Below are 20,798 nucleotides of genomic sequence, written 5' to 3' on the forward strand. Positions count from 1 at the left end.
GCATACAAGAAAAGGGAATGTCTACACAGAACAACCAGAAGAACCACAAAAAATACTTCAAATTAAACTGCCCCAGAAAAGCTATTAACCTTGGGTTTGGAAAGCAAGACAGCTACATTTCCAGGGTATCACACAGGAATTAAAATGCTCCACCAAGGCATATAGCTTATTAGCCTATGTGGATGTAGCTACGTTGCTTCTCATTCAGAACCAGCATGAAGATGGTGGGCTACGTCTCAGCGCACTGTTCTCTGTTTAGCAATGAACTTGGCATATTAAGTTTAGCAGATGAAGAAAAAAAAAGGAGAGAATATAACTGCCTCCTACGTGTACATTGTGGTGGTGAACTCTAAAGAAGAAAAGCTGTGGAGCAGGGAAGGGTGCTACTGGCGCAAAAGAGCGGGAAGAGCAGCACTGATTATGTAGGTATTTTCACTGAAAATAAGAATTATTTGTAGCCTTTAGAGGAGTGAGTTTGTGGAACAGTCTTCAGCTAAGAAGTACAGTGAGCAAACCTACCTGGTGTTAATTGAACTTGATAAGCTTCTGAACAAACTTATATGACAAGCACTGGTGATAACAGGGGCTATATTAGGGTTCCCAGGAGGTTTGCCTTGGTCCTGCTTTTCTGTGACTTGACACATTTTTAATTAATGGACACACACTGACCAAGTGTAACAAATGCCCATGGCAAGGCTGTGCACTCAGCAGAGCTCCTCAGTCATCATAAGCCACACAGCAATGCTGGCTGCTTCCTGATCCTAGGACACAAGGCCTGCCTGACCACTTTGAATCCACTGAAAGTTGATGTTAAAAGAAGAAGCCAGAGAAAAATGAGTAGAGACTTTTTTTTTGGTACGATAAGTTCACTGGTTACATATTACATGGCTTTGCAGAACTTCCCTGTTCTAGGCCAAGAGCCACAAACCAATCGCCCACCTACCTACAGCTCTCAGACTGCCACAGACAGGATGTCTGTAGGTGGAAGAGGCCATGTGGAAGTGCCCATCTTGTGGATGAGGGAGCGTTCTGGAAGTGCAGTAAAGACGCTATTGATACCGTGCATAGACTGCTGTTCCACAGAAACTGTCTGCTGAAGCTATCCAGTAGGAATGGTTCCAATATTAGTGTTTTACCTTTGAAATTTATGCAGATAAGGAGAAGACAGAATTTCTAAGGTAGTTGCAGGGCACAAAAGATGAGGGGCTTATGGTGTGAATTCAGAGTGCTCCTGTCTCCCCACTGCAGCTTGTAGCACAAAGAATTCCTTTTTAATTTCCTTTTTCTCTTTATCCCACAACTGACCTTTTCCTTTGGCTATTTCAGCCTTCTGTAAAGCTGACATCTGCAACTTTTTCCAGGATTGGCACAACCCATAAAATCAACTGGTATTTTCTCCTGGACTAGGTTCTAAGGTGGTATTATTACTTTTATAAGCTGCTGAAATGGTACTTTTGATAGAAATTGAAATAACAGTGTGAATAAAGTGGCTACTTTATATTGCCAATTTCAGAGAAATATGAAAAATGCATAACTGAGGTCCTGGACTGCTGCATTTAGGTACAGGGTCAAAACTCCATCCTCTCTGTTCAAAGTCTAAATGATTTGGTGATTTTATATCAAATGTCACTCCTTTTAACAATCCCTTTATTTTTTGTCCTTCTAAAACAGCCTGCATCCCTGTTATGAATCATGACTAAAGGAAAAAAAAAAATCTATACCAGTCAGTCTTTATGTGATTTCCCCAGATGGAGCTTAGCTGCTCCCCAAACACTCCAGTGTAACACTTGCTTTAGATAATATCAGCCAGGATGGCTGAAGTCTTGTGTTTAAGCTAGTAAAGCTAAGATGTGTGATTTTGCATGGGGGAAATTATGGATGCTAACATGAGTTGGTGAGATTTAGTAACCTGCAGCAGAGGAGTTAGAACAAGTTGCTGGAGAGCTTCTCCTCTACTCATTCACTTCTGGTAGTGATTCCCTGATACCAGTAGTCTCTTCATTTTTTCAATGTCAGACCTGTTTCTCCTGCCTTTCTGTAGACAATTTTCTTTTGTTCCCAGGTGAATACCTTTCCTTCAGTTAAAGCTCTCCTAAACACTAACTCATCCATAAAAGCTTAACAGTATGAGAAGGAAGCAATTAAAATTATGAACTTAGAATCTCTATGCAAAATCTGCTGGTTTTCAGACTGTGCACTTCCAAAAGGACAGACTCTCTCCAGCCAGTATCCGCAGTGAATACATTAACAGCACTTAAAATGTTTATCTTTCATGATAAAACAAACTCAGTTCCCAAACTCTTCTAAAGGATAGCATTATAGGTTACCAGCAGCTCCTAGCTTTACTCATTAAGAACAACTCATTTTCAAACATTACCGATTTTCTTGACTCCACTGGCTGATAGGCATTTTTACCAAGAGAAGACACTCTCCAATACCTCTGTCTTTAGACAGAATTGCCTATGGTCTTTTTTCAATCACTTCTGTAGACTTTTGTTCTTCTTTCTGTATCCTTAACTGCTGTTAAAGTTGTCATTTAATCTGTCATACATGTACATCTATGTTGGAGACTTACTCTGCTGTACAAAACAAACAGTATTACACTTCACCCTTCAATACCCATTTTTATTAAAAACATGAATATCATCCTTTGACTTGTGAACACAAAATAAGGAACAGAGTAGAATCATCAGTCCAGGATTTATGATGGAATAAGCTTGAATAAAGATAAAAGAGAGAAAATCCTGGTCTTTAAACTCTCTGCCTTGGTCCCTGTCTCTGAAGAAGAGGAAAACAACACAACCATATTTCAAGATTTCGTTAGCTAATGTCTGTAGAGATGAAAAAGTCTAACACCGAATAGCAAACCTGAGATCTGCAGCATGATATTTCTAGAGTTTCTTTAACACATGAGAATTTTAACTACTTTTTACTTTCATTTTTGCTGCAACTCAACACAATTTCTGTCACTACTTATCAAAAGTAAACATGGAGTTATTGTTCCGAGTACAGATATGTCACTACAGTAAAACAGTCTGTTGGCCTAACACAGCACTCTGTAATACTGTCTTTTTCTAAAGACCTCTTATCCAGTTGAAAAGTTCACCTTACCATATCAGTTATTTTTGTTTAGAGATATTTTAACTTTTTGTTCCTAATGGAAGCCGATTAGAAAAATGAGGGCAAGAGGTTAAACATACATCTGGTCTCCCTATTTAACATAGAGGTTTATCTTTTGCATGTTGCAGATGATAATTTAGAAGGGCGGCCACAACGGAAAAGAAAAACTTCCCTGCCCTAACACTTGTATATTTTTCTGTTATGAAAATGGCAGCCTCCATTTCTCATTTGACACATGAAATAGCTCTGCCATAAAAACCTGTATTTTTCAGCTTTCTGTTTAATTGTTGGAGCCAAGAAAAGGAGGTGAAGAAATAAGACAGATCTTACTTGGGCTGACACTGTTTAAAAAGTAGGCTATGGCAAGCATGGCTCTCATTATATTTAAGTGAATTAGTCTGTTTCCTTTAAAAAAAGGAGGGGGGGAAAAAGGAGAGATTAACAAGCCACCAAGGGCCTGCTGTAAGATTTTGACACTTTTAGTGGCTTGTGACATATGACTTGTGAATATCAGCTCTCCTTCAAAATCAGAAAACAAATCTACCATTTGGATAAGGAATGGGAAAAAAAAAAAAGGCAACAGCAAAAAACTCTGCTACAGGCTCATGTTAACTAGGATTCATTAGCAAGGTATTTATTGAAACAGGAGACTGAGATAAGTTCTTTAACTGCCTAAACTCTGGAATTATTATTAGATATCTAGAAGTCTCTAGCATTTGTCATCCTTTGCTAGGTAAAGCATATGCTATGGTCCTCCTGAAGACATTAATCTAATCTGTCCAAATACTGCAATAATGACACAGATTTCTACTTATTCTCAAGATGTTTCACATCATGAGAACTTTTACATCATAAACTTGATAGAGCGAGCTCTCAGAGGAGCTCGCAGCAATAGCTGCACAAGGATTACACCTGAAGATGTAAGTATGCTCTTCAGTTAGGGCCTATAGAGATTCTTTGGAAACGTCATCTTATGTGGTACATTAGCTGCACCATCATGCAATCTAGTCTTGTGTTATCAGTATGTCTGTGAGCACGTAACAGGAGTTTTGCATGTAGAACTTCCATAGCTTGGCAGACAAACCACATCTATAAATGAAGAGCTTATATATACATTTATGACTGGCTACTGTGAAAAGCAGAAAGATTCTGAAATTACCATGAAAAAATATTTAGTTGAAAAACCAACAATAAGAATATTAGAAAATGTCAGACTGAAGCTTACTCAAACACCAAAATTATGTTCCCGTCCCCATTACAGACTTAATGAGAAGTGTCTGGTAACCTCAGCTATTCTTGTATTAAGCGCAAAGTAACAGAAAGTAGTTAGATGTTTTTACCTACTGGTTTTCCTTTTCATCATTACACATACCTCTTGAGTCTGCATTGGTGTGTGAGCACAGGTACTCGTACACCTCACATCCGTGGCTCCCTTTTTAAGGATTTTAAACTCTGATTAAAGTTTGGAGGTCTCCGGATAAGAGAGCTGACTAATACTTCCTCCATCCACACTGTGGCAATTTTTTTTGTAGTGTTATTGAATTTAATAGTTCAAACAGCACTAAAGAGCTTCCTGAATATAACCACTATGGTTTTCTTTTTTTTTTTTTTTTTTTTTTTTTTTATTTCATTTTGGACACGGGAGTTACTATAATTCCGTCTGTACTGAAAAGCTACACCAGTCTTTGTTACGCCCTGAGTACAGCTGAAAGCAAAAAGGTTACATCTTGCTGACCTTTATCGTCTACTGTGTACATTTATAAAATCAGCAAAACCAAAAAGGGAAGAGTTCCACAGAAAAAATTATTATAGATATTTTACAATTGTGTTTGTCTCCAAATCCTCATCTTTGCAGAATGTTTCCTGTTTCATAAGCAGAATCAGCTGCATGCAGAGTCCACAAATGCATGTGTGGCAGAACTGAAGGCATAAAGCAAGCATGGTGAATTTTGAGCAAATCTGGATAATGCTTTGAGGAATTATTTGGTGTGTGGTCTGAGGCAAGAAGCCACAGAGAGGCGGAAGTTAATCTTATGTACTCCCCAGCTGCAGATATGTCTTTTTGAGAGCAGACTGCAGCAGGAGACACAGAAGAAATGACCAAGAGACCAGATTAATACCACATGAGCCAAGTGTCAGCCTCATTATATGTGTTTTTACTAAAGTTGAAAAGACTTTAACTTGGATGGCTGTCATTTCAAAGAGAAGTTGTGACATGTAAAAGTAACTGTAATAAATTAAACTGAAAGAATAATGTCTGTGACACTAAAGTGGAAGTATCAATAATAAAAAAATGGTAGGAAAAGAAATGAAAATTGAACAAATAATTCCAGTAGCTTAACTTCAACACATAGACAGCACTTCAGGGAAATTAAGGCAGTCCCAAAAATATATAATAAGGCCAAATACAATATGTATTAGGTGGAGATCATGCTCAAATTTCTTTGACTAATAGGCCTGACAGTAAAGAGAAGAGAATGAAATTGCAATTATATTTTAAATGTTTAATGATGGAAATTATATAGATCCTTGAGCTGAAACATCCTAATGTTCATACCTTTAAACCAAAATAAATTTTCACATTGCTTATGACTATAATGTTGATGCAGCACAACCAGATCTAGAGCTCAGGTTGACAGAAGGAGAGATCCAATTTGCGCCTATGCCCATGCTGTTTGGTTAGGAGCTATTTTGCCATAAACTTTTGTATTATGCTATGCAACAAATTTGTTGAGTAATCTTGTCAGAGTACTTGCAAGAGAGGCTATAGAATTTTTTTTTTTCTAGGGAATCTTAAGTTTTTTCTAGTCAAAAGACAAGCACCTAAGTCTGCTAGAGTTAAGAAGTAGCCTGCTCTTTCCTGTTCCATAAGAGGAAAAAACTGCCCTTGTTATTCCTTATATCCAAACCTTTATAAAAAGTGAATGATTACCATCCGGGTTTTTTTTCTCTTCCCTGGCACTTGTCACAGTGTTACTGGTGTGTTTCACAAATAATTTGTTTTCATAACACCCTTGCTTATGTAGGAAGTATTACTATCCTCATTTTATAGGCAGCAAAGAGACAAAAAGAGATTAGAGTCAACTACATTTATAAATTTCAGGGTACAATGGATAACAAACATATATAGGACCTGAGATTTTATAATGCCTAACACTTTATGGCACTCCCTATTCTCAAAGTTTAGCTCTTGCAGACTATCCTTGTGCCAAATTGTTCAGTCTTCCCTCTTTCTTTAAGTAGATTCCTCCTCTATGTTTTTTGACCACCAGCAGGAGGAGTACAGGGAACTCAGAAGAGTCCCCAAGCTCTCTTTATGCCCAGCGTATCTTCACAGCACATGATGAAGGACATGAGCCTTTAGTTTCCCACAATCCTACATCATTATTTCAGCCCTTATGCATTTCAGCCTTGTTTTGGTAAAGAAATCCATCATGGTCATTAAGAATCTTTCTGAAGTTCAAAAAAACCCACAAACTCTTCTACAAAGAAAGCTTGTGTTGGACCTTTTCTTTCCCAACCAATTTAGTTGCAACCTTGGTGGAGTAGCTGTTCTGTGAGGTATACCAGCCAGCTGGTGTGCATTTCCTCATCCAAACCCCTGTAGCAAGGTATTTCACACACTGCATTTACTAATCGTAATCTATGTCTTCCATAAACTTATCTCAAAATGTTTTTAACAATGTCAGTGGGTTCAGTCTTGTAGATCCTTAATACACAATTGTCGCCAGCTTTGAAGCAACCTGCAGTCACTGTTCTTGACCTATTTATGCCATATGAGAAAAGGAAATACCAATGAATAACTAAGTAATATATACCTGTTACATAGTCTAAATGTCATGAGATGTACAGACTGGGTTCCAATTACCACTCCTCAGGTTATTCAGGCATGTGAAACTGTGAGAGAAATGGTCCATTTCTCTACATAGTACTTCTAGCAGAGATTTTTGTTAGTATTGTCCCCCTCCCCCTCTCCTGCAGTATCTCCCACCGTATGCTGGCAATAGGAAACATTGTCATTGCCAAGAGGGACAGAATTGCCAGTCTGCATTATCTCAGCACCTCACTCCAACCTCGTTGGCCTAGGACTAGGACTGCCCACAAAGTAAAACCCAAGGGAAGCAGCGAAACTGCTTGAATTAAGTCCACTTCTGGGCCTCAGAAAGAGCATAATTTGCACCTCCCAGTGTTAATCTTAGTAAATTTTGGTTTAGCTGCTTAAGTGGTTTAAACTATGCATTGCCCTAAGTCAGTCATGGCTTGTGTGCGCTCATGGGTGTTTGGAAGCAGAGGTGGTGGTGGTCTATGAATAAAAGCTAACAGACAAAACAGTAAATGTTACTGTTAGTAATAATCGGCATACTTGCACAACACGTGCTTCACCTGTAAGAAGCTGAAACAATGAAACATTAATATCTGGTTGTAGCCCAGAACACCTGGTGAAACTCAGCTCATACTAACTTTCTGCTCCAGTTTACACATGGTGGTGCCTTAGCCCAGCCCTTTGGCCCAACTACCTACTGCTGACCCGAGTAAGGGCAGCACCAAAATCACACATGTATCTTTTATGGGAGGAGGTTCTCTTTTCAGCACCTGAAGAGCTAGCTGAGCAACCAGGCCTAGACCCTGAAGCAGACTAAGAAAAAGTGGCCTCAGCTCAGTTCACCTCACGTGGTTAGCTCTAGACTCTTTCTGCTGCTTCTTTTCATGTTACCATTAGTTTTGCAGTTACAGATCCTCAGTGAGCACACAATTTATGTATTGCAGTTATTAGCACTAGTGTTGTGACAAAGGAAAGGTGGCCTGTCATCAGAATGTGGGCCATGTGCGCCACTGCTTCCCCTGAGAGAGGAGAGAAGGAGAAGGACACAGCTAAGGTTACAGTTCAGGGGAAGGACTTCATTAGCTTCCTTGCCTCCAAGGATAAGGTTCCACTAAGATACTTCAGGCAGATGAGAGAGGTACTTCCAGATTGATGTGGTTTACACTTTTAATGTTTACCTCCAGGAAAACCATGAGGAAAAAATAAGTATCTGGGACAGACACAGAGAACAAACTTTATTCTGTTGAAATCAAAAGACTGTTTCAGCGAACATCAGGAGCTTTAGCATCTCCTAAAATGTCATAAAAATGTATGAAAAGAAGCACTAAAACCGCAGTCTTATAAAATCCACTTCATATTAAATAGTAATCCCGTATCCCAGTGAGCACATATTCCCTTGCTCACTGTAGTAACAGTTACTGAATATATGAACTTGTAACTATGTAACTACTTCAAATCTTAAAGATAAGCTTACAAAATATGACATACTTGATAACACTAAAAATATCAGTCATAAAAATACCCTATTCCACCCTCAGAAGATTAAACCACTTAGAAGTTTAGGATATCTTGATGTCCTTCAGGTGTGTGTTTCTCATAACAAATATAGTGGATAGTACTAGCATAGTGAAAAATTGAAGAAAAAACAATCAAACAAAACCCCAACTTTTTTCTTCTTTAATACAGGTTTGCTTGTGGCTGCTTTAAATAGCTTATTACTTCCAAGGGCAAGTTTGCCCACCTTTCTGTTTATAAGTAGTCCGTACTGACTTTGACATTGGGAATAAAGCAGGTTATTAATCCTCTTGAAAAGGATAATGTAAAGAAGAGAATCCCAGAGCATGTACCAAGTAGTATCTAGTATCTATACAGTAGGGTCAGAGAGGACACAATGAAATTGGAAGTGGGAAGAGTTTATATCCCAACACCGATTACACACTTTTAGACAAATTCAACACGCACCTTAATGGCTTCATAGGTTCAGTCTGTGAGCAAACTGATGACAGAGTGAGATGAGACAGGACAATTCAACATCACTGACAGTTCACAGCTGCCAAAAAGGGTAAGCCACACTCCCCCTCTCCCCACTTCTCTCCCACCCATGACACATGCTGCCCCTATTTCTTTCTTGTCATCCTTTCTAGTGTTGCTCTGGCACTCGTCACACTTCCCATCCCTTTCCTCTAATGCGGGCATGATATCATTGATTTATACCCCTCCACTTAGCACTGTGCCTTAATTCCAGTTAAACAACATCCTGAATGCTTCCAAAATGCTTCAGTGTTTCCCCCCCAACTCACACACACACTGACCACAGCTGCACGGATGTGCGTCAGGAACCTGAAAAAACTTTCTATTTCCTGTATTTCTATGCAATTTATATGTTTGAACATTTCTATGCTTGAACCTCTAATATCAGTGGCAGAAGAAGGAAGAGCAACTAGACTTCTCTGGCCCCCCATTCTCACCTCTGCTCCCCATGCAGGAAGAGGAGTTAGGAACTACAAAACCCAACTAAGTTTATTGTCCTTCACATATGTTTTCCACCATGAAAGGAGTAGGCATCGTATTGCATTACTAAATCAAGGTTTATGAAAGATCTGATCTTTGTTTTTATATAAAATTCATGAGCATTCATGTTTCTAATCTCTGTAGACTTTTCCTCTCTTGCACAACAACAGAAATTACGGAAGGGAGGAGGGAGAAAAGGGATGAAACTTTTTGGTCTAGTTTCAACGTTTCCTTTTTCTTGAAAGTCAGCTTCGATGCATGTGAAAATTCCTCTTTAACTGTAGAAGATATACACTACTGACAGATTATTTAGAGGTAAATGTGAAAGGGGACAGGCTAATAATTCTTTAGACTAACTATAAAATAGGGGAATGCTTTACAGTTGACACTGTGAGTATATCAACCCAGTAATTGGATGCACGTGTTAGTAGCAGTAAAAAGGCACTGTCCAGTTGTCCACCTTACATGGGAATCTACTTTGAGTGTATTCTTTGATTTATTGTTGCAATTAGAACTGAATGTTCAAAGAAAGAACACAAGTGACCTAATTTAAAAGCACAGAGTGCCTTTAAAGCCATTATTTAACGTGTGACCTGGCTCACTTGTAACCATTTCTTTCCCCTGCAACTTCCACTTGTTGCACTGTACTCATGAAGTAGCATAATCAGTTTTAATAATCCACTCAGATAATTAATTCAGTTTTAATATCCATTCAGTGATTAAGGATTAAGCCACTTCCTTCTCACTCCTACCCTTGAAGATTTTAATTTTCTTCATAAACATAGAGAATTTTCCCAGGCTGACTTTTCAAAACTTCATATAACAGTGTTTCCTGTCTCCTTTTTACTATGTTGTAACTAACAGAGATGTTCTACAACAAGTTGGCACTAGAAACAGAAGTAGTTAATACAGCTAGGAAATGATCTTTCTAGTTAATAGAACTAATGGTTGCCAGTACCATTGACTACTTTTTTTTGTTCAAAGCATCTGAACAATGAAAGGCTGCAAGGTATTAAAATATTGCATCAAAACGAGTTGTCAAAGCAAAAGGAGAATTTGTTTCATAAGTACAATTAGACTAGCGGTACTAGTATACCTACTGACCGAGAAACATACGTGTGCTAACGTTAACTAAATGCATCCTCCATATCTTATCTGATAATTTGGTTTTCATAGCCCAAAGCAAGCAAAGGTTATTTTTCCATGCAGTCTCATTAAGCTGATGGTGGTTGCTAATGCTGATAAATGTTCAAACTATTTGTGCTGTTCAAAGTGGCAAAGAGGTCATTATATGATAAACCCCAGAATACAAGGTAGTTCAGTGTCTTATGGCAACTGCAAGTAATGGTAGCAAGTGTCCAAAATATGCAAACTGAAATTTCAACTTGCTGCTATCTTGGGGAAGAAGGGACTGTAAGAGCTTGATTCAGAAAGCTCTTCAGAAAACTGAGAATAATAAACAAAAACAGGCCATGAAGAGAATGTTATAACAAATCCCAAGTTGAACGAATAATTTGTCTGCTTTGCTGACACTATTTCTAGCATCCTAAATATTAAGCTTAAGAATAGAAATACAATATTATTTACAAAGATATTTTTTTTTCTAATTTAGAAACTTCTTGTGTGATTATATTACTTGCTCAGAGGAAAAGTCAGGAATCCACTGTGACAGGAGATGCTGCCCTATGTCCATACAGGTACCTGCTATTTTTAACTTAAGACACACAGGTTAACAAGATTTGCTCATAGAAGGTTTTTTCCTTTTCCAAAATGAAAGGCTTTATAGAATAAATGAAAACTCCCCTATTGCAGGATCTGATCTGACTCCCATTTGAAGTAAAAAGGCCCCTATTCACATACACAGCTCAAAGACATCTGAAAGTCATCTTAAAATGCCTTATTTCAAAACAGAGGATCTTATCCTATGAGTGAATGCATCCAAGATGTTTCAGAAGTGTAAGCAGATTCTATAGTGCTCACTCAGCTAACGCCATCTTCAAGGGAAGCTTTGACCGAGCCACTACCTGAGAACCCTCCCATTAAAACAGCAGCACAGCATCTATAAGCCTGTGTGCCCCTGGTTTCTTTCTTCTGAGGTTTTAAGAAGAACAAACTTCCAATTGCTCCTAACTCTTTCTTTTCTTTGCAAGTGGCTGTAAGTTAGATTTATGAAGACAAAAAGACTTCTTACAACTGTATATTTTGAACAGATTTATGACAAGGCTACAGTATCAGCATGGAGGGTCCACAAGGCAGGAATGCAGCAAGGGTAACAGGAAAGTGTCATGTAGACGTTAAATAGTACAATTCTTTCCACATTCATAAATCCTAAGTGCCTAAGGTTGTACACTGCTGGTTATAAATTATGTAACGGAGTTCTGCGGGGGGGGGGGGGGAAGACTTAAAGTGAGAAATCATCTCCATAAGAACTCATACATTTCATAGTAAAGAACCTAAGATTCAAATTACTTCACTAAAATATTATTATTTCCTATTTTAAGTCTTTTTGATTGGTAAAAAAATAAACCAGATCTCTATGGAGAGTAAAACAACAAAACACATAGGTCTACTAATCAGCCTTCAGAAAAACAGAGAAAAGTTCTCACATTAATTGACAAACATCAGCTCACGAGGAGCTGATAACCCCAAAGACTTAAAAAATATTCAGTAACAAAAGAACATATTTTACCAAGTATTCTAATCTGGTTTGAGTTTTACAGCTGAGGTTAAGGTACCTAGCAAGCTTTATGGTTTTATTACACCTGAGGGATAATCAAAAAACTGAGTATGAAACTGAATATACTTAATCAAAACAGTTTTAATGCTGTTTTTATGTATTTAACCTGATATATAGTATAAATCTGTATTTATATGTTATGTACATGCACACACTTAAAACTCTCGGTGGTAATGTTCAGTATTTTTAGTAATTAGAGTGGTTGTTTACAATCTTTTGGGCTACAGAATGAGGCTCAAAACTTTCTGGCTATTAGTCACTACGTTGCTAATCTGATCCCACACTAACTAAAGCAAAACCAAAGACTAACAGGCCTTCAGCAGATCCTAAAGCTATGTATAAAAGATAATTGCATACTCAAGGGAAAAGCCTGGAATAGGTTAGCTCATGAGAAGTAGCTAATTTATTTCATGCTAGCTCCCCCCGTGAACTCTCTTACTCTGCAATTGCAGTGCCTTTGCACTGTTTGGATTAATCCATTTTGGATGCTCAGAAGGCCAATTAATAGAATCTCAGCTGGTGTAAGCCCTTTTAGCTTTGCTTGAGCTAAATTAACTCATACAGCTGAGGATCCAGCTCCTTTTTGTCCACCTACTTCGAGCAGAGGTGACACCAGACAGTGGCTGTGCCGCCATCTACCGTAGGTTTTGCATAGCACTGTTTGGTCCAAAGCCCGCAGGAATTGCTCCAGCAATTCTTCCAATTAATATCCAGGCTCAATGACACAACACTCCACTCCCTAAACACGTACCTAAATAATGGCCTGATCCTGCAATCCTGGCTCAGGCAGAACTCCCTCCACAGACTGCAGGTTAGCTGCTGCTAATCAAGCATCACATATTGTGTTACTGTTCTTCAGCTACTAAGATCTGTCCTGTAAATTTTAAGTCTGTGTGCTTCATAGCGCTATTAACAGTTGACTTAGAAGTCAGTTGAAAATAGTATAACACTCGAAAATATGTTCAAGTTTTCCTGAACCAGCTTATCATATATCATATAGCCCAATGCATGCCATCCATTAAACCCAAACACTTTTGCTATCTTCCAGAAAGCTTTCTGGGTGCAAGTAAGGTCAGAATCTGCACACATGCAGTTATCTCTCCATTCTGATACATAGCTTAAGCTTCTCTTGGTCATCGCAGATCTCAAGTTATAGTGAAAGGTTTTGTAATTGCTCTTTGGAGGGTTTTTGGCTTTGTTTTCTCCCCAACAAGTACTTAAGTCACCAGAAAACAGTACAGCTCTCCTTATTCATGCATGCAAATGGCTCTATCAAGAACAGGGGCAAGGAACTTCAGAGCTGTGCTGCTGTGGGACGAGCTAGTAGTTGCAGTTTGAGGACAAACTTCCAGATGTAAGGAACAATAAAACAAAACCTAAAAAGTGTCCTACTTCTATGTAGTGACAGACACCCTCCAGCTATGCCAAATGCTGAAGTTCCCCCAGCCTCCCCAGACATAGCGGTCAGAAGCCACCTCTGTTCCCACTACCCTATAGGTATAGAAAGACTGATGGAATAGTCCCAAGCAATCAAGTTGGAAAACATCTGCCAGAGTAAACTTTAATTTAGCACACACTACACAATATTTATAGAGCAAATCTATGAATGCTGCTTGAGCCATTTAAAGGCTGGAGACTAAATTCTGTTTTCTGAATGTTTATTCTGACTTTCTTCAACTGTTCTTGTTTCTTGACAGTGCTTAATTGGCAGTCAGCCATGAAAGCTGTTGTCTAATTACACAACATATCATGATCTTACAGCCCTACAGATAAGGTTTTACTGCAGCATAAATAGATTTTAAACATCAGCATACGAGAGAAAGAAAATTAGCCTCCAAATTAGAATATTTCAAAGTCTTGTGTGTGAATAGTCACTATTTTTTTTTTTTAGGAAAGCAATGGTTTTGAAAGAGGAACTAATATTAGAGATTAAATAGCCTTTAATGTTAAACAGGCTACAATTCAGTGGGCTGGCTGGCTGGCTAACCCTTTATGCATGGCAGAAATCTATTCACATGTAGTTACATACTTTGGACTATCTTAAAGATACCATATACTTGCATGGAATCAGTCCAGCTAGGGATTATGGCAGCTTTATGATGACACAGCTACATGTGAGGTTATGAAAAGCATAGATTTTGTGAATCACTTGCAACATTTTGCTACACAGACACCCTTGAAATACAGGCAAGTACAGTAAATATGTTCTTAAATGATGTCAGACCATGTACTTCTACAGAAAACACAATTTCATATTGCAAATGATAGTGACTATTAAAGAATAACACACAATTATTTGACTTATCTTCTGCTAACAAGATCATAGTTGTTTTGTATTTAAAGGTGTTGTACACTAGGTCTGACTTTGTGATATAAGTTAGCATGTTGTAAGTTTGAAGATGATGGGAGCCCTTTCTTCACTGCACATAAACTTGAGGGACAGGATACAAGTCTGTATAATAAAGACATTGTTTTGCTTTTATATGAAACAAATTACATTATCCTCTCTTTCAGTAGATACTCTGCGGACGTGACAATAACCATGACATCACCAAGAATGCCAATTCTCTTTCTGATGTACTGACTGGAAAACTAGGAAAAAAGAATCACACTCTATAGTTGCAGGCGCTTGTTCTTGCATGTAGACTGAAAGAGCAGAAAGACGTATATGTGCCTTTCAGTGTATTCTACCTCTTCTTGGCATGATCTCGCAGAAGCTCATGCATGTGTGCAACTTTACTCACTGAGCAGTTCTGCTGGCTAAGTGTGACTGCTCAGAAAAGCAGCTACTTCTCTGAGTACACTGTTGTCAGACTGGGCCCCTTATCACCTTTTTGGCAACAATGTTCTACACAGAATGGCTGGTGTGCTCAGAGATGCACACAAAGCTTTCAGAATCCCGTTTTAGGGGAATGATGCTGTGCTCCTCCACAAACAAAAGTAATCTAAGAAATACAGTGCTAGGACCTCATTCCACACAAATTCATCAAAGTGAAGCCTTCATCATAGCTATGTTTTTCAAGAATCTGTCTTTCTACGAAATATAGAAAGAGAGGTGGTAAGACTCAGCTGCTTTGACATCTAAAGCTTTTACAAACATTAAGTGCATGATAAAGTATGAAGTTGCAAGGTGGAGCAAGTGAAGTAGTGACATATGATACAGCAGCCCTCTCCTCTCTCTTTGTAAGCCTGTATTATGGGTATTTAATAGAAATACAGCTGAATTAACAGTAATGTCTATCATACAGCATGGCAACCTGCTTAAGTACTCCATACTTTACACATTAGCTAAGAAGGGATCTACTTAAGTCACTCTAAGTTGTTTTAATTTAACAGAAGATTTATCCCCAGATTTATCTGGATTTATGTAAAACAACCCAAGAACCAAAACGTGTTTCTCCACCAGCGAAGCAAGTCAGAGAGTTTCCTCCAACACTTGCATAACAGAGCTTACTTTCTCAGCATGCTACTATAGTGGCACGCAGTCACTTAAGAGTTACAACGCAATATATCGTGATTTACTACAGTTACTTCAATTTGAGATTGCACAGGCAGGAAAACCGAATAAAGGTTACATTTCTAGCACTGACAGCCAAAAATACATTACCAGAAGCATGCTGTTATTAAAAGCCTAATTAGTACTACAGAAAAGCTCGAAACTTCAGCCATGGGAACAGCCATACGACTTTTACTTTGAAATAATTTCTTTAGGAAAAAAAAAAAAATATGACAATGAAACGCGTGTGAGGTCTGTGCGAGCCCAGCCCCAGATGTTTACCAGGGAGCGCGTAGCGGTACAGCGGCGCTGCCGCCCGGGAGCGGCGGGGCGCCGGCCAGCGACCAGCACCGGCACCGCCTCACCGGCTCCCAGCGCCCGCCGGGCACCCCCGCGGCCGGGAGCAACGCCAGCAAAATCCCAGCCCCGGGGGGAGAAGAAAAAAAAAAAACAAAACCCCAAAAAAAAACCCAACAAAAAACCCCGTTCCGTGCTCGGGGAGCAGACAGCGCTTGTGCGGGTCGGGGAGAAGAGTGCGTGCGTGCGTGTGTGTGTGCGTGTGCGCGGGGGATACCGATGCATTGTTTCAGTACAGCGTTCTCGTCAAGGCACTTTAATGACAAGGCACTATAATGATTTTCAGATCCGGGAGACAATGCCCCCCCACACACACACACTCCGCGCCACATCCTTGCAAATCTTTCTAATTCGCTCTTCTGCCAGGCAAAGCAACAGACTGTGCTCGGCGAAGCCATTTGCAAAACAAATGTAACCGGGAAGACCTGCAGATAGGGGCTGGCGGGGAGCGGCGTCCCGCAGGAGCCCCCCGCACCCCACCTCTGCCCCTTCCCTTCCCTCCCCAGCGCCGGGGCCGGGGCTGCCGCCGCCGGGGCGCTGGGGGGCCGGCAGCCGCTGCCCGGCGGCGCGGCGGCAGAGCGGTACTTACTGAAGGGGCAGTTCTCCTTCTTGGTGCCGCTGACCTTGCCGTTCTTCTCGATCTTGAGAAAGTACTTGTTGTAAGAGTAGAGCTTCCTCTTGCGCACGTCTCCTTGGAGGTGATTGTAGCTCCGCACGTGTCTCCCCGCACTGGAAGGAGAGGAGAAGGACGAGGGGAAGGAGGAGGATGATGAAGAAGAAGAGTTGGTGGCCTCCGGGGACAGCATGTCCTGGCCGAGGTCATGGCAGGTGACAGGCACAGAAGACACCAAGAAGAGCAGCAGCAAGCAGCAACAAGGCAGGTGGGAAAAGGCTGAGGCACCATTTGTCAGTATCCATTTGCACATTGTACTGAAACTCTGGGCGCTGGAAAATGTCTTATCAAATGAAACATACTGGAAGGGTAAAACCTGGTAAAAGGCAAGTGGAGAGCCGGTGGTTGCTGCTTCTGGTTAGATCCCTCTGAGCTCTGATCTGGCCTGAAGTAAGTGCACCAACATCCATAACTCAGGGGACAAATCGCCTCAGAAGTTGCTGCCTTTTAATCCTTCGAGTCCTCCCTCAGAAAAAAGAGCTGTTGGTTTTTTTGGGGGGGTTGCTGTGGTTAATCCTCTTTCCTTTTTCTCTTCCCCACCCCACCCCCCCCCACATACACACACACTCCCCAACCTGGTTTGAGACTTCCCAGTAGTTATTTTGTTCTCTTCCTCACTCCTTTCTTCACCATCTTAGATGCAGAAAGGTCTGAAAAATAGATGACAGCAAAGTGAACAACAGCAACAACAAAAATAAATAATAACCAGCGGAAAGGGTGCTGGAAGGGATTTTTCACACATACCCCTTTACACACACACATGCACTCACACTTTGTGGCTTTGCACCTTCTTCTGATCCCCACCCCCTTGTCTTTTTGCAAATCCCAAACCAGTTGCACAACTCGTCCTTTCTCACTGACAACCCCAGAGGAGGCAGTTTCTTTGTTTTGCTTTGAATTCTCCAGAACAGTATTAAAAAAAAAAAATCCAGTGAGAGAGAGAGAGGGAAAGAGAGAGAGAGAGAGGGAAAAATCCCAACTTGTCTCCCCCCCTTCCCTTCCTTTCCCTCCCCCTTTGGTTGTAAACAGGTTGGAAGCTGTAGCCTAAATGTCAGCGATTACAAGTCAGAGATGGGATGTGCCTCTGGTGGTCAACCCTTATTTGCAGGGGGTCAAGCAGCGGTAGGACATCTGAAACCCTTTTGCAGTTGCAGCGAGCGGTGCCTGCTGCGGAGGGAGCCCCGGGAGCTGCCCTCGCTTCCTCCCAGGCTGCGGCGGCAGCAGCAGCCGCCGCCTTCGGCTCGCTGCTAATTGCTCCTAAAGCGTTCTTCTCCTCGGAGCGCCGGCCACCAGCATGGCTTGGAGACTCATGCTTTACTAATTTCCCTGTCTCACAGGCTGAACCAATGCCCTCTAGCGAGCCTTCCCTCCCCCCTCGCCTTCCCCCCCCCCCCCCCCAAGAAACTTGTTTTCTAGCCGAGGATTTTATTTTATTTTTTTGGCAGTGGAGTGCTTGAGAAAGCCACCTGGAGCTTGTTGCCTGTTAGATGTCCCCCTCCCCCCGCTGGAGGAGGGGTTGGGTGGAGAGGTTGGAAAGAAGTATATACTACAGGCAGACCCTGGAAAAGCAGATTATATACTGGTCAGAGAGAGTAAAAAGGGAAGAGACATAATTAGCTCCTTTTCCTCCTTCTTTGCCAGCTTCCATGGAGGTCTTTCTCCCTCCTTTAATGAATCACTGATTTCTCGCTTCCGTTGCTGAAATAAAAAGTTCACACTTTAGCCTGCTCTTCCTTTTAAGCCTCTCAAGATTTATTGTGTCTCTTTCCCCACCCTCACCCTCCTTGTCTCAAAAGAAATCAAGGCCCTAAATGACCATTTTTCTAATTGCTAACATGAGTCATTTACTGAATCACGTGTCTGACTTCAAAGCAAAAGGGACTTTATGGGGATTGCAAAGGTTTCCCCATAAAATCTGTCTGAATATTTTGCTGTTTTTTTTTTTTTTTTTTAACTAATGCAGTTTCCTTTCCCAGAAAGAAACAAATTTTCCATTTTCAAGGCTATTTTAAAGTGATTTTTCAAGCTATTATTTTCCGGGGGGGGGGGGGGGGGTGTATATGTTGTTGGTTTGATTCCATCTCTCCTAATGGATTTGTCATTTCATGTGCTGAATGTTATGACAGATTCATGTTTCTAGCCTGTCACTGAACTATCAACTTTCCCAGTAATTAACAGGCATCTTCCATAAGATGTACTATCTTTTAACACCAGAATAAGGGATCAGAGACTGACAGGATATGGGCAGCATGCAAGACGTTAAATTTTGGTTCAGTATTTAGTATTGTAAAATAACTGTTTTGGAATGCGAGTAGGTGGAATATTCACTAAGAGAATGGAGTAGCAGAGAAGTGAAGTGGTACAGAAACACACTGAGTAGCTCAATACGTAAACCCAGAACTTTTTTGAAATAGAGTCAGTTTAATAACGCAGATCAGTGGAATGCAATGGAAAATTGCCTATGCAATTACATTTGGCATTTGGATTAGATCTTAATTTAAACAACAGAAAATGCAGAAAAGAACAAATAGTTCTAAAATTAGACTGATTCATTAGATTAGGATGTTAAATATACTGTTAACTTCACAACAGAAATTAGAAATTATTTTCTCCAATTACGGTGTTTATTCTGGAGAATGTCGGCTCCTAAATTTATGTGTTCAGCTTCTGGGGGTGACATTTAAACAGCCTTAAAAATGAAACCATTTAATGTTAGAATCAATATGTTTTATGATGTTGTTTATGGTACTTCAGAGTATTTATTCGGCTTGTATTTGCACTAGAGTGCAAAGCATTTCAGATTTTTTTTGTGAAACTGATTTAGGCTTTCCTTTTGTGGCAACTAATAAAAAAAAAGAAATAAAACCGAAATGAAAAGCAAAAGCCTGCTTTTCAGTGAATGCCTGACAGCTTACATGTATGTCTACAAAGCTGATGTCAATGTTTGCTTGCTGTCTAGGTCATGAAGGGGACAACAGGTTGTTTCTAAAATTGAAGTTTTCTTGATTCCATCAGCTTAAATCATAAATAATTACTATAACACCTTAAAATTATACATTTAAAGAAACCTTTCATTTTTTTCTCCTTTTCTTGTCAAATCCTGGAAAATACAATGAATCGGCCTTTTAGGATCTCTGGTGGAGAAAATGGCAGTTTGGGGGTCAAATAGATATATTAAACCCCTACTCATTAAAAAAATAGGTACTGTCTTGAATTTACTCAAGAAGAGTTCTGCTTAGACCTATTTCTAGCTTGCGATTGGCTGTATGTTGGTTGTAAGATCTTGTGGTTAAGAACAAAACCCACATATCCAGAATTTCATATTAAATCTGCTTCTGGCTGGTGTAATATTCAGTGCAGTACTTAAAACTACTGCAACGCAGAGAGTCCTTTTCTGTCCCGTGTGATGACAGGGAGGGCATTTACAAAACAGAGTCCAAATGAAAAGCTGACATAACTTTTTAGATTATATCTCATTCTTTTTTCTACTTTCTGTATAGCCTTTCTTTTATAGCACAGTTGAATCCCTAAATACCCCACTACTTTGTATTGTCAGGTCACCTCTTAGGTTAGCCTGAGAAAGCCTGAGAAAAGTTCCACAGGAAAGATGCACTATTTAACGGAATTCAATCTGTCCCAATAGATTTGAATCACTAACATAAATGTATGAATGTAGATTATATCTCTGTAATGAGGCCTGAATCATTCTCAGTTACTTCAAAGGACTGAAATTCAACCTTCCTTTTTAGCAGCAACAATCAGACCTTAATGGGTTCCTTTATTAATTGTTCCATTGCTAAGCTTGAAAAGCAGCTACCTTCAGTACAGGTCTTAGACTAGAAATGGTACCTGCTGCTTCTAAAACAGTGTTTCTGTTTTGCCTTTTACCACTCTAAGATTCTGTAAAAAGTTTCCTGTGCTGCAGCTTTATAAATGCTGGATTACACTGACCCATTCCAGTAAAGAAAACCCTTTCTAAAAAATGTGCAAAAATAGAAAATGTATGTTAAGAATTTTCTTTTGGGGCTGTTTTCTTTCCAAAGAATGTTCAGGGAAATGAATTGCACAGGTGAATTTTAAT

General features: G+C 39.9%; 1 protein-coding gene across 2 annotated transcripts in view; it reads right to left on the reverse strand.

The window, feature by feature from the left end:
* FGF10 (fibroblast growth factor 10) overlaps positions 1–18,035 on the reverse strand; it is a 67,865-nt gene extending 49,830 nt beyond the window's left edge. The window contains exons 1-3 of one of the 2 annotated variants that reach the window (XM_087759759.1): positions 17,780–18,035; positions 17,293–17,367; positions 16,634–17,197 (exon numbers count right to left, since the gene is read on the reverse strand). In XM_087759759.1, the coding sequence (XP_087615885.1) occupies positions 16,634–16,970 (337 nt within the window). In that variant the 5' untranslated portion in view covers positions 16,971–17,197; positions 17,293–17,367; positions 17,780–18,035. Of the gene's footprint in view, positions 1–16,633; positions 17,198–17,292; positions 17,368–17,487; positions 17,603–17,779 lie in introns of those variants that run through there. The other variant, XM_087759760.1, reaches the window with a different exon arrangement.
* Between the last annotated feature and the right edge of the window lie 2,763 nt (positions 18,036–20,798).

Source organism: Nipponia nippon, unplaced genomic scaffold (genome assembly GCF_047370975.1).
Source record: "Nipponia nippon isolate SJK-2023a ecotype South Korea unplaced genomic scaffold, ASM4737097v1 scaffold_20, whole genome shotgun sequence".
NCBI lineage: Eukaryota > Metazoa > Chordata > Aves > Pelecaniformes > Threskiornithidae > Nipponia > Nipponia nippon.